This window comes from Halichoerus grypus, chromosome 5 (assembly GCF_964656455.1).
Source record: "Halichoerus grypus chromosome 5, mHalGry1.hap1.1, whole genome shotgun sequence".
Classification (NCBI taxonomy): domain Eukaryota; kingdom Metazoa; phylum Chordata; class Mammalia; order Carnivora; family Phocidae; genus Halichoerus; species Halichoerus grypus.
Window position 1 is genome coordinate 42,414,129 of NC_135716.1, and position 14,725 is coordinate 42,428,853.

A 14,725-nucleotide genomic window follows, 5' to 3' on the forward strand; every position below is an offset into this window, starting at 1 on the left:
AAGAAGACCACTGGTTAGCTCTCCAGTTTTACACAATAGGAATTTTTTCCTGCTTGTAATAACTTATCTCAATGTTATAATTATGTCAAAGTATACATTGTCTACTGTGTCACACTTTGATAGTCTCCCAAATGACTAATTTTTTTCATTTCCTTAAGTGTGGAGAATTATCTCTGAAGATCTGAATCATGTGTCCTTGCTGGAATATTAAAATATAGATTCCACAAGTGGGGGAATGTGGAAATGACATTTAAAGTACATTGTAAAGCATGAGTAAATTCATAAAAATGTGAATGAGCTTGTCAGAATCATGGAACTAAAAGCTGAATTTGATAGTGCACTAGAAGATGAGTAAGGAACACAGGACAAACTTGTGTTATTAATGTTCCTGTATATTAAGGGTTTTTACTTTATCTAGGAAATGGGCCACTATTTAGATGACTTAAATATGTTGCTTACATGATCAGCTTTGAATTTTTAAACCATCAGTCTGGGAATAATGAATGCATCAGATTAGGGACAAGTGTCTTCTTTATTTATCCACTACTTTGTTCATCCCAACATCTGGCATAAGATTTTATTTTCATGATTGGTTCTTAATTCTGATCCAGTCATAACCAAACATCTTTTCTGCCTATTTATAACTTCATACTAAAGTAAGAATTTTTTTAAGGAAGGGTCTTTTAGCCTTAAAAACTGAGATGATTATTTTTTTCTGTGGTCATAGGTTGAATTTTTTAATAACCTGTGTTTTGATCTATATTTAAATGTCACAGTCTGGATTGAATGCTTTTTCTGGAAGCAGAGACATATGTGAAGGCTTCAGGTTTCTTATTTCTTTACTTGTTCTTTCTGGATTTCATAAAAAAGGTATAAATGAGCAATGAAATAACTTGGTTGGAATGTGATAGGATATTGCACTACCTTTGTTTGTTTTTAAAGGTCACATATTGTACTTAAAAATACGTGTGGCAAATTGCTGTGTAAAATTCAGGTTAAGAAAGGATATTAAATACAAAAACACTCTCTTTAATCTGAAAAGTCCTGAAGAGTGTAAAGTTTTAATTAAATAAAAATTAATTATGAAGTATTTTAATATGCAATTTAGGCATTAAATAAAATTAGCATTTTTTCTTCCTTAAGTATGTGTTATCAAGTTTCAGGAATGTTAAAAAGTTCTCTGATGGTTTAATCTGAAATCATTCCTACAGCGAAATTCATAAATAATAAATATTATCTTATTAATCCATATTTTAGTTTAGCTGGGTCTCAGAGCAAGTTAGTTCCTCAGGGAATGCGGTGTTCTTTATAAAAGAAGGTGATGAGATGTAATCTCCATGGAATTAAATTGTGAAAACAATCTTGGTATTGTACATGCTAATATAAATCTGTTATTCCCTTTCCGCATCTATCACAACACATTTTAAATTGTGGCTGATCTTGTATGCAAATAGCTGTCTTATTAGAAATTGCGGCTCTATGTGCTAATGTCTCTCTGGATTTCTTGGGAGTTTGCTATCTAACCATCAAAGCAATAGAAATGAATGATGATTACTGCAAGGCTTTGAAGAACAAAGAAAAGTCAGAACATTTTAGAGGTTCTAGATGTCTGAGGTGCTGACAGTTTGCACCATACACATGAATGGGAATCTCTTTAGATCATTTAAAATAGCCTCAGTGTGTTTATTAGGAAAGTAAAATATTTTCTACCTTCTTGTGTTTGTTACAGCTAATAAGATGTAAGGTATTTGTGCATGGGTGTGTTCTTTAGATGTTTTTTTGTTTCAACATTTGGTAAAATTTTATTTTGCTTAAAGAATAGAATAGAATAAATAAAGAATGGAGTAGAATAATTTCAGAAAATAAAGTTTTAATTTTTGAAATTTTGGTTAAGGATTATCAGTCACCAAAATCATTGGGAACAAAAATTTAAAGCTAGTTCCTCTTTAATGTATCTCTTAGGTTCAAGTTCTTTTAAGGATTTTATATTCACAGGTTTTATACATATAAAATGTATCAATTCATAGAGTATAGGCCTAGGTTCTTTAGCTTTTTTTGGTATCACTTTGTTCATTTAAAGTACATTTTAAAATAAGTAAAATCTAATTCCTTTTGTTGAAAAGATATTCTCTATGAATCCCTTCCTTTTTTATTTACAACGGGTAAGGAATGAATAAAATATTGGCTTTTAAAGTGTTATCTCTGTTAGGATGCTGGTTTAAATGACCAAGCAGGAATTGAAGGAAGCATAGTGAGTGACTGTTTTGGTAGGTGGCCTTAGTATTTTGCATTTTAAAAATTTAAGCTATTCCATAAAGGCAACAGACAAAACTAAATTGAAGAGGGATTAATGTCTGTGTATTTATTTATTTAAACTAACTTCTCTCCTGAAATGGTGATATTTTTTCTAGCCCCACATAATCAAGATTAAAATAACTTGACTCCTCTTTACAATTAGTAAATGCAAAACACTATGCAAATGGATTGCTATATTAATAAATTATAACATATCTATTGATATTTTTTATGATGCTTGTATTAATGTTCTGAATAATAACAAGTGAGAATATAGGGTTAGGTGATGTCTTGGTTTCATTTCTGAAATTTTACTGTTATATTATCTTAGATGTGATAGCTACATGGTTTATGAGAGGTGAAGATTTAATTTATTTGACTTTGTCTTACTTTACACATTCTCAAATATTACCATAATATTAAATCTGAAGATTATTATGTATAGAAAAATGGATTTTTAGCAGAACTTATAATTTTCTTACACATAAGTAGTAATTATTAATTTGGGGATGCCTTTTACAGTGTTGGGTGGTATCATTGTTAGGATTGCTCTGTGTGACCATATGTATAAATAAACAATACAGTTTGATCTGAACAGATTTCAAAGACATTTGGCATTTGAGAACCTTAATATTGTTCTTTAGGAAAATTACAGTTTAATAGTTTATATGGAGACATCTATACATACTTGTTTTAGTTAGGGTGGTACTACCTACTGTAACAAACAAATATAAAGTGTATAGAGGCTCAGATGCTACAAGTTAATTCTTGTTCTCACAGCAGTGTGAAAGAGAAAAACAAGTTGGTTGAGTAGGTTTCCTTTGTGTAGTCGTTCAGGATCCAGGAAGTCACAGGCTCTGTCATCCTCATCACATTATTTCCAGCATCACTCTGGGGGCCATTTCCATTTTAGCCACATGAATGAGTACATATGGAAAGTTTTTATAGGTTAGTTCTAGAAGTAGCAAACACTAATTTATTCATATTCTGGTGGCTGAAACTCAATCACATGCCCACAGCTAATATAGAAGGAGGCTGGAAAAGTTGTCAGGTGAGCTCAGGAAACAAAACAAAACAAAACAAAACAAAACAAAACAAAACAAAACAGGGGCGCCTGGGTGGCTCAGTTGGTTAAGCGACTGCCTTCGGCTCAGGTCATGATCCTGGAGTCCCGGGATCGAGTCCCGCATCAGGCTCACTGCTCTGCAGGGAGTCTGTTCCTCCCTCTGACCCTCCTCCCTCTCATGCTCTCTCTCTCATTCTCTCTCTCTCAAATAAATAAATAAAATCTTTAAAAACAAAACAAAACAAAACAAAACAAAACAAAACAAAACAAAACGAAGGAGAACATGTATTTTAGTAAGCAGCCAGCGATTTTTCCTATAGTCCACCTTTCTGGTCATGATATAGCCATGCGTATCCTTTTTCCTGACTCTTTAGTAGGAAAATCCTAAAGTTCCCCACTTACTGCATCCAGAACAAAGCCAAGGATCTCAAGCCAGAGCATAGTGCTCCCTCTTAGGTTGGAATATGCTTCCTTGAAGTTTACAGACTATAAAATTTTCCTAATGGTGAGGCAGAAGGTAACTGCTTCATATCTCCTATAATCAGTCCCATTTAGAAAGGACGGATGGGAAGAATGGGAAACATACAGGAAGCACTGATCCAGCATGATAAGGAAACCTGCTGTTCGTGAGGCCACTGAGAATGCCCATTGTACTAACAGAAGTTTCTTCCTTGGAGTCTAATTATGGTTTTTTAGAGAAGTTCCCTTGTCCATTGTTCTTTATGGCCCTCCCTTCTGGATGGTTCTCCTTTCTGGTCACATATGAAGTGGATGTTCCAAATCTACAGATTTTGCCTTCCTTGGGGGCTGCAATCTGCTGGTTTAAGTTTAGAGGTCCAAGGATTGGTTTTCATTCACATACTTTTTTAGACAAAGTTGATTTCCTTGTAAATATAATTCCCTCAGATTTTATACCCTTCTTACTATTTCTGCTTAGTTCCATGTGACCGTGCAATCTCTGCCACATATATTTTTTTTAGTTTTTATTTAAATTTCAGTTCGTTTGCAGTGTAATATTAGTTTCAGGTGAACAATACAGTAATTCAGCCCTTCCATACAACACCCTGTGCTCATCACAAGTGCCCTCCATAATCCCCCTCACATATTTCACCCATCCCCTCACCCACCTCCCCTCTGGAAACCATCAGTGGGTTCTCTATAGTTCAGAGTCTGTTTCTTGGTTTGCCTCTCTCTCCTGTCCTTTTTTCCCCTTTGCTTGTTTGTTTTGTTTCTTAAGTTCCACATATGTCTGCCACATATTTAAATTCAATAAAAATAATAAGATTTAAAAGATGTGTTGTGGATTAAATCAAATAGTGCATATAATGTAGTAAGCATGAGAATATTAGTAAATGGTAGTAATTTATACTGTTTACAGAAGAAGAGACAGAACTAGAACTCAAATTTATGCACTTTTGTTACCTATGTCATGCTTTTTAAAACAAGATTCAAAGTATCTGAGATTCAAACTTTAGCCTTTTTGTGTAACAGAATAGGTAATTGGAAAGAAACATACTGCCAAGAGCATGTCTACAACCCCAACCCTTCTGAATAAATGGTACATGATTTTCACATTTACAGATAATACTCTCTAACAGTTTGGTTTAATTGAGTATTGATAGTACTTGATAAAATGAATGTTACCAAGAACAAATAATTGGGAAATTTAATTACCAGCAATTGTATCCTTGATAATTTATTTGAGAGAATTTTGTGTTCTTTACTGATATCTAATGGGAATAAGTCAAAGACATTTTTACCCATTGCTTTAAAAATGAATTTTATGGAATAAATTATTCCTGAAGTTTGTAGATAGTCCTTTTGATGTTTTAGGACTTCATCATAATTATTTTCTTTCTTTGCAGCAGGCATTTTGGAGATCAAAGATGGGTAGAAAAGATGCCTCCACTATAAAACTTCCTGTTGATCAGTACAGAAAGCAAATTGGTAAGCAATGAATTCCCTTTGATACATTCCTGTGAATTAAGATAAAGAAAAAGGCAATTATGTGTGATATTAAGAAAATAACTTTTCCTTAATACATATGATACACAGAATATGAATAACGAAGGACTATGTATTTTTAAAGAGCAAAAAGTAAGTGTAGCCTACTTACCAATGGAGAAATACATGTTGTGTACTTGTGATTTTCAAAGCTCTTATAATTTTTATGAATTTAATAAAAGCAAAAATACATTTTATTATTTTTCTTAAGGCTAGATGCATTTATATGGTGAATATTTTTAGTGTTATCATCTATTAAATCATTTATTTTTATCCATGTAAAAACTTTTAATTTTGTTGACTCAATGACAATAATTTGATAAGCCTGAAATTCTTCTTTAAAATTTTACTTTAATAAAATGGTGGACTAGAGAAAAGTCCACTAGTCAACGTACAAAAATAACAGGAAACTTACCTATTTTATACTATGCTCTAAGCACAGGATTTTCTACCCATTTTTTTCAAGGGTACATGGAGTATTTATAAAAAATTACCCACATACAAAGTTACAAACCAAGTCCCCCCAATTTTAAAGAATCCGTATCCTAGAACTACAACTTTGAACAAAGTTTAGTAAATTAGAAATCGGTTAGAAGCAAAAAAGTTAACTTACCCTTTCCCATCCTGTACCCTCTCTTTTTACATGTTCCTACTCATTCCCACCCATTCCCACTTCTTTGGAAATAAAAAAATAACAATTAATAAAAAACCTCTTCTAAAACACTGAAGGATAAACAGAGAAGTTACAATAGAAATCAGAAAAAAAGTAGAAATTATTGATACCAAAAGAGTATATACCTATTTTATAAATGTGATATATAAGGTGCACTCCATAAAGATATTTCTGTAAAACAAAAGAGATGCAAAATGAAAAGAATATTTAGAATGTATATAACCAATTAAAGATTTATATGTAGAAAAATAAAGTCCTACTATAAATAAATAAGGTAGTCTGGAAACCCAATAGTAAAATAGGTACAAAACATGAAGAGGCAATTCATGAAAGAGGAACTCTGAATAAACAAAATAAAAACAAAACAAACAACTATTACAATAAAAAAATGAAATCATAAGAGCCTTACAAAATGATCTAACTCATCTAACTGGTAGTCAGATAAAAGCAGATTAAAAAAAAAGTATTTCTAACTGATTAAATTTCCTGAGGGATGGTTTATGATGTTTGATATTTTTTTGGTATATTCCACCTTCCTTCACTTACAGGATACCTGATGAATAAATAGTGTGGGTTGTTATTTATGTGTTTAAACAGGACTGACTTATCAGATTAAAGTCTCTGATCAAATAGGATATGCTAACCACATAAAGAATAGCCATATCAGGGATCAATTCACAATTCAACTCTTAAATATACAATTCTTAGAATTTTGACAAGCGTACATACCTGTGTAACCAGAAACGCCAATCAAAATAGAAACATTTACATTTTCTCAGGTAATTCTTCATATCTGCTTCCAGTCAGTCTCTACCCACCTCCATATGCAACCACTGTTCTGATTTCTATCACCATGGATGAATTTTTTCTAAAAAAAAAAAAAAAAGCCCTGCAAAGTCTGTTATTGAAATTTTTATCTAATAATCAATTTTGGAGAATAGACATTAAAATCTAAAGTCTTCTGTATTATAAACATGGCATATCTTTTCTTTTATTTAGTTCTATTCATATTTATTAGAGCCAAGGAAGGGTGAGACAAAGTAATATAATTGTGAGGACTCAGCCCTGTTCTTATACTAAATTGTTCAGAGGGTGCTGTGATATGCATTATATTCCTATACAAAGTTCTCTTTCCTGTTTTACTTCCTCTTGAAAATATTAGCTCCACAAGATCCACCTGTCTCAGAAGGTTCTTTGGAGAGTCATGAGAAGTGTCAGACCAGTTTGTAAACTACAGTGTTGCATGGATATGAGTTATCCTGTGTGTACTTTGCAAATACAGTAATCATAATCTAACACAATATATTAAAAGTAAAAGAGTGATGGTATACTTTGTTCACTACTTTTAAGGATAATGCACTGCAGTCTTAAGGTTCTTATGCATATACTATAGAATATTATGATATATGTAGGTTTTTGTAAAGACAGAGAAATGAAATAGAAAAGATATTGACTAGTTAATTAATACAAACTAATTAAGATATTAACTAATTCAAGGATTTTCTCAAGGAAGCATTATCTGCTTTTCCGTATCAGAGTTAGAAAGTACCACAAGCCTGAGCTCATACTAATGATGGTAGATCTATCACTGGCACTGTCTCCCTTAAATGGAGTCCTATGTAGATGTTTCCCAGATTTGATAAAAAATGTGAGGAGGGAATAAATCAGCCATAATTATCTTGAAGAGATACGTCAGTATTGGTGGTAAAAAAAAAGAAATATAAATAGCAAATAAAATGAGTATCATAGTGGGTTTTTTTTACTATTAAATTTATTGGTAAGCTAATTTAATTGCTAGTTAATAAACATTCACAAAGAATAGTGGTATTACATATGTGCAATGTCCTCTTGTTATGAAATCTCACTTATTTATATAATTTTTGTATGGTCAGTCAGTAACTATATTTGTTTGGCAATACCAGTGCCGTGTTTTGAATAATGATTTTAATATCACTGTTTAATATTTATCTTCTGGTAAAAGTTTTGCCTTTTCAATTATGTACTAAATGACAATGATTAATGGCTTTTAATAAAAGCTTTCTTTACAATATTCTTTGCTCAGGTAAGAATCAAATGGGCAGATGCTGTGACTGAAAACACCTTGTAGATACAGAATCCTCACATTAAATGGACACTGTTTTGATTACTAGAGCATGATCTTGAAATGTGTAGTGAAGATGAAATACCTTCTCGATTTCAAGGCAATGCACCTAAGAAAAACAATATTCTGAAACATTGCTGGCTTAAAGGGGAAATAAGTTGGTTTGGGTCTTTTCATTTCTTCAGATATAATATTGTAGAAATAGAGAGTAAGATTGCCTAATATTACATGTATTATTCTAGAGATAAATTATTTCAAGATTGGAAGAGAATTTTAAAAACTGCTTTGACATAATTAAGATATTTTCTAAGTATATGTTATTAAGTATATCAGGCCAAATAATATTTATATGTATTAGGTAAACCATTATAAAAATATAACTAATTTACTTGTAAATCTCTATTTTCTTATGTAATAAAAGTTGATAACAATTATTAAGCATCTTGTGCCAGGCATATCTTATTTTATCTTCACAGTAGTCCTGTAAAAAAGCAACTACTATTGTATAACTCCATTATATAGATCAGGAAGGCTTGGCACAGATGGGTTAAAGAATTTTCCCAAGGTTCTACAATTGGTAGGAGGTAGATCCAGGACTCAATTCCAAGAAATTGACCCCATAATCCCTTCACTATACTACTTTTTTTGGGGTTGAAGACTATATTAGGTACTGGCAGATGCAGAGATAATTAAGTCACAATATTTGAGTTCATGGAATTGACAGTATAAATAGCACTTTGGCTGTCAGGAGAGTCTGAGGTACCTCTCTCTGCTCCTAATTTAGAAAGACCAAATTATGATGCTTCCATTTCTTAGTGCTCTCTATTTTTAAAACTAAGACATTATTATTATAGTTTTTTCAGTCAAAGCTCATACAATTGTATACATATTTACCACTTACCCTGCTCTTAATTCTCATTTACATCCCAGACCTTAAATCTGAAATCGTGTTCTTTGTGCCTGATGAACATTTTTTAGAATTTCTTAGAGTGTATGTCTACTTGTGGCAAGTTCTGTTTCTTTCTTTTATGATATTAACCTACCATTTTTAAAAGTTTTTATTGAAATTCCAGTTAGTTAACATACATTGTAATATTAGTTTTAGGTGTACAATTTAGTGATTTAATACTTCCATGCAATGCCCAGTGCTCATCACAAGTGTACTCATTAACTCCCATCACCTATTTAACCCATCCCCCTACCCACCTCTTGCTGGTAACCATGTTTGTTCTCTATAGTTGAGTCTTGTTTCTTGGTTTCCCCCCCTCTCATTTTGTTTTTTGAATTCCAACATCAGTGAAATCATATGGTATTTGTCTTTCTCTGATTGACTTATTTTGCTTAGTATAATACCCTCTAGCTCTATCCACATCATTGCAAATGGCAAGATTTCTGAGTGAGTAATATTCCATCGTATGTGTGTGTGTGTGTGTGTGTGTGTGTACATAATGGAAATGGAATTTCCTTTGGAAAAATGTCTATTCATGTCTCTGCCCATTTCTTAACTGGATTATTTATTATTTGGGTGTTGAGTTTGATAAGTTCTTTATAGATTTTAGATACTAACCCTTTAGCTGACATGTCATTTGCATATCAAATTCTCCCATTCCATAGGTTGCCTCTTAGTTTTGTTGATTGCTTCCTTCTCTGTGCAGAAGCTTTTTATCTAGATTAAGTCCTAATAGTTCAGTTTTGCTTTTCTTCCACTTGTCTCCAGAGATGTGTCTAGTAAGAAGTTGCTACAGCCAATGTCAAAGAGGTTGCTGCCTGTGTTCTTCTCTAGGATTTTGATGGTTTAGGTCTTTTCATCCATTTTGAATTTATTTTTGTGTATGGTATAAGAAAGTAGTCCAGTTTCATTCTTCTGCATATTACTGTCCAGTTTCCCCACTACCATTTGTTGAAAAGACTGTCTTTTTTTTCCACTGGATATTTTTTCCTGCTTTGTTAAAGATTAGTTGACCATATAGTTATGGGTCCATTTCTGGGTTTTCTGTTCTGTTCCACTGATCTATGTGTCTGTTTTTGTGACAGTACCATACTGTCTTGTAATATAGCTTGAAGTCTCGAATTGTCATGCTTCAAGATTGCTTTGGCTGTTCGGGTCTCTTGTGGTTTCATACAAATTGTAGGATTGTTGTTCTAGCTCTGCGAAAAATGCTGGTGGTGTTTTGATAGGGATTGCATTAGATGTTTAGATTGCTTTAGGTAGTATAAACATTTCAACAATATTTGTTCTTCCAATCCATGAGCATGGAATGTTTTTTTTATTTCTTTGTATCCTCTTCAGTTACTTTCATAAGTGTTCTATAGTTTTCAGAGTACAGATCTTTTACCTCTTTGGTTAGGTTTATTCCTAGATATCTTCTGGGTTTTGGTGCAATTGTAAAGGGGCTCAATTCCTTGTTTTCTCTTTGTGTTGCTTCATTATTGGTGTATAGAAATGCAACAGATTATTTTGTATCCTGTGACATTTTTTAATTCGTGTGTCAGTTCTAGCAATTTTTTGGTGGAGTCTTCCGGTTTTCTACATAGAGTATCATGTTGTCTGCAAATAGTGAAAGTTTGACTTCTCCTTTGCCTATTTGGATGCCTTTTATTTCTTTTTGCTGTCTGATTGCTGAAGCTAGGACTTCCAGTACTATGCTAAATAACAATGGTGAGAGTGGATATCCCTTTCTTATTCCTGACCGTAGAGGAAAAGCTCTCATTTTTTCCCCATTGAGGATGATGTTTGCAGTGGGTCTTTTGTATATGGCCTTTATGTTGTTTAGGTATGTTCCCTCTATATCTACTTTATGGAGAGGTGTTTTTTTTTTTTTTTTTTAATCAAGAATGGATACTGCACTTTGTCAAATGCTTTTTCTGCATTTATTGAGAAGATTATATGGTTCTTATCTTTTCTCTTATTAATGAGGTGTATCACACTGACTGATTTGTGGATACTGAACCTCCCTTGCAGCCCAGGAATAAATCCCACTTGATCTTGGTGAATGATTCCTTTAATGTACTGTTGGATTCGATTTGCTAGTATCTTGTTGAGACTTTTTGCATCCATGTTCATCATGCATATTGGCCTGTAATTCTCCTTTTTTGTGGGGTCTTTGTCTGGTTTTGGGATCAAGGTAATGCTGGCCTCGTAGAATGAGTTTGGAAGTTTTCCTTCCATTTCTGTTTTTTGGAACAGTTTGAGAAGAATATTAATTCTTCTTTCAGTATTTGCTAGAATTCCCCTGGAAAGTCATCTGGCCCTGGACTTTTGTTTGTTGGGAGATTTTTTTATGACTGATCCAATTTCTTTGCTGGTTATGGGGACATACCATTATTTTTGAAATATGTTTTCTCTGGTTATAGAATTCTCAATTGGCAGGTTTTTGTTTTTATTTCATTGTGTGTTCTTTCAACACATGAAAATATTTCTCCACTGCATTTTGGCTATGATTTTTTGTCACTGGAAAGTCAATCTAAATGTTGCTTCTTTAAAGATAATCTTTTCTTTTGTACCTCCTTTTAAAATTTTGTGTCTTTGGATTTCTGTAGTTTCACTATGATGAGTTTAGGTATAGATTTGACTTAATTTATACTACTTGAGGTATTGTTATTGTAATGGTATATGTTACTGTAGATTCGTTTCTTTAATATGTTCTAGAAAATTCTTAGCCATTGTTTCCTCAAAATATTACTCCAGTTTTCTTCCTCTTCTCTCCTTTTGGGAAATACCAGAAATTCTGTTGCTGTGTAATAGGATGTGTGCATTTTTAACTGCTAAATTGTTCTCCAAAATGGTCATACTATTCTATAGTCCTATAAGCAAAGTGTTGTCTATTTCTCCATATCTTTTTGTTACCATTAGACTTAAATTTTTGCTAATCTCATGTACATGAAATTGTATTCATTCTTATTTTAGTTTTCATTGTGTTGCTTACTAAGGTTAAACATCTCATATATTTATTGATCTTTTGATTTCTCTTTTGTGAATATATTGCTGCTCATATATCTTTCCTTTTTTTGGTGAGTGGACTTTTAACTGCTCTTTCTTTCTTTCTTTCTTTTTTATCTGTTAATATATCTATAGTTTCTTGAATGAATTTGGGTAACACATTTTGTGATAAAGTTGAATGAAATCTATTGAGTTGTTTTTCTCTCATTGTATTGAGTTCTTTATCTATATTGATAATAATCATCTGTTACTTATTCCATTATTAAACTTGCTTATTGCTTTGGTAATACTTTACTTTTTTATTTTTATTTTTATTTTTTTAAAAGATTTTATTTCTTTATTTGAGAGAGAGAATGAGAGAGAAAGCACATGAGAGGGGGGAGGGTCAGAGGGAGAAGCAGACTCCCCGCCAAGCAGGGAGCCCTATGCGGGACTCGATCCAGGGACTCCAGGATCATGACCTGAGCCGAAGGCAGTTGCTTAACCAACTGAGCCACCCAGGCGCCTAATACTTTACTTTTTTAATTACTACAGCTTTATAATATGTCTTGACAAATGGTAGAACAAATCCTCTCCCCTCTTTGTTGTTTTTAAAACTTGACTCAATTATTTTTGGTCCTTTATCCTCTTTGTGAATTTTAAAATTAACTTTATATAGTCATGAAAAAAGGCCATTGGTAGTCATCTTGGAATTATAGTGGATTTATAGATTACTTCAGGAAGAATTTATGTCTTTATATATGAAATTTGTATCAATAACTTATAGGTGGTAAATTTGATAAATTTTCATTATTTTCTTTATAAAGTTGTTGAATTTTCTGAGTTAAACAGAAATGATACTTCAATTTTTGCTATTATTGTGACTAGATCTTGTAAAATTATATTTTGTAATTGGTTGTTGCTGCTATATAAACATACTACTGAATTTTAATTATTAATTTTATGTTAAGCAACATGAGTACATTTTCTTATTAGTTGTAATAATTTGTAATTTCTCTTTGATTTTCTATATAGTTTTCTAATAGGTATACTTATAAAAATTTTTAATTCTTGCATTTAATCTTTTGTATCTTGTTATGTTGTGTTTTTCAATTGGAAATAGAGATATTCATATTCTATTCCTAACTTTAAAGAAAATGCTTCAATCATTTTGCCATTATGTGTGATGTTAGTTCTAGGTTTTTGGTACATACTTGTTGTTGAGCTAAGGAAATTCCCCTTTGTTCTTAGTTTATCATGAGATTTTTTTCCTTTTTTAAAGTGAGGAAGTTTGTTGAATTTTATTGAAGATTTTTTCTATCAGAAGAATATTATTTGTCAAATTATATTAATAGATTTTCTAGACTATCTTTTCATTGCTGACATAAATCTTACTTTGTTTTCATTTCTTAAAAATACACAGTTGATTTCAGTTTACTGGTATTTTATGACTTTTTATACATTAATTTTTATGAATGAAGTTGGCATATGTCTCTCCATTCTCTTATCATCTTTGTTCAGTTTTAGTTTGACTGTCATACAAGATTTCTATAATGAATTAGAGATATACCCTTTTATATACTCTAAGATAGGTTATACAGATTTGGAAATACCACTTTCTAGAATGTTTCTAAAAGTCCCTAGCAAACCCCTGTCTGGTGCTTTTTATTTGAGTGGATCTTTAATGATTTTCTCTCTTATTTTTTATCACTTAATAGATCTATGTTTTTGAGCCACTCTAGGTAACATATTCAGTGATGAAGTTGAATGAAAAAATTTCAAATGTATTCCTAAAGTTGTGTGTAAATTTTTTAAGTATTTTTAAAATATCAACTATATTTCTATTTTTAGTTGATGTTATTTAACTTTATCTTTTCTCTTTATTAATATTAACTGAGATGTCTCTCTCTCTGCCTTCCTGCCTTCCCTTCTTCTCCTACTCCCCCCCTTCGTCTCCCTTTCCTCCTCCTCCTTCTTCTTTTTCCTCTTCTTCTTCCTCTTCATTTTCTTCCTCTTCTTGAATTCCTCAAATTTTATTTGTGATATATTTGACTTAATGAAATCTAAAGTCTATTAATATCTTTATTTATCCAAAACAGTATAAAGATGTTTAACTCTATATATGATTACTCTTTCATGTTGCTCATGTTATTGTGTATATTACTTTATTTTCTCTTGTTTTTAACAGCACAAACTCAATTATTACAGCTATTATTTTTTTAGTTTCAGTCACCAGTAATTACTTAGATCTAACTCCATATTTGCTGTTTTTACTTTTTATATTTCACATCTGCCTTGTGGTGAAGTTCCCTTGTTACTTTTGCCTTCATGCAAATATCTATTAGTGGCAAAATTTCTTGGTCTCTGTTTATAAAACAGTACTGTTATGTTGTACTTATACTTGAATTATAGTTTAGCTGGGTACATAATTTTAGGTCGATATTATTTGAAAATACTGTTTTATTCATTTCCTGTTTCTGGTGTTTCTGATGAGACATCTTCCAATAATATAATTGTCACTTCTTTTAATTTTCATTCCTGTTTTTAAAATTTTTCCTTTTATCTTAAATGTTTTTCAGCTTTAATTTAATGCAAATGCTTATTTTTATTTAGTAAAAAGAAAAAAATACTTGAAATTTGGTGTGCTCCTTCATCCTAAAGATTCTT

The 14,725-nt window shown here is 31.7% G+C and overlaps 1 protein-coding gene across 6 annotated transcripts in view; it reads left to right on the forward strand.

Moving 5' to 3' along the window:
• TRIQK (triple QxxK/R motif containing) overlaps positions 1–14,725 on the forward strand; it is an 84,200-nt gene that overhangs the window by 38,317 nt on the left and 31,158 nt on the right. For 3 of the 6 annotated variants that reach the window (XM_036065490.2, XM_036065493.2, XM_036065487.2), the window contains one exon: positions 5,227–5,308. In XM_036065490.2, coding sequence (XP_035921383.1) covers positions 5,248–5,308 — 61 coding nt within the window. In that variant the 5' untranslated portion in view covers positions 5,227–5,247. The remainder of the gene's footprint in view (positions 1–5,226; positions 5,309–14,725) is intronic. The other 3 variants (XM_078072236.1, XM_036065491.2, XM_078072237.1) reach the window with 1 other exon arrangement.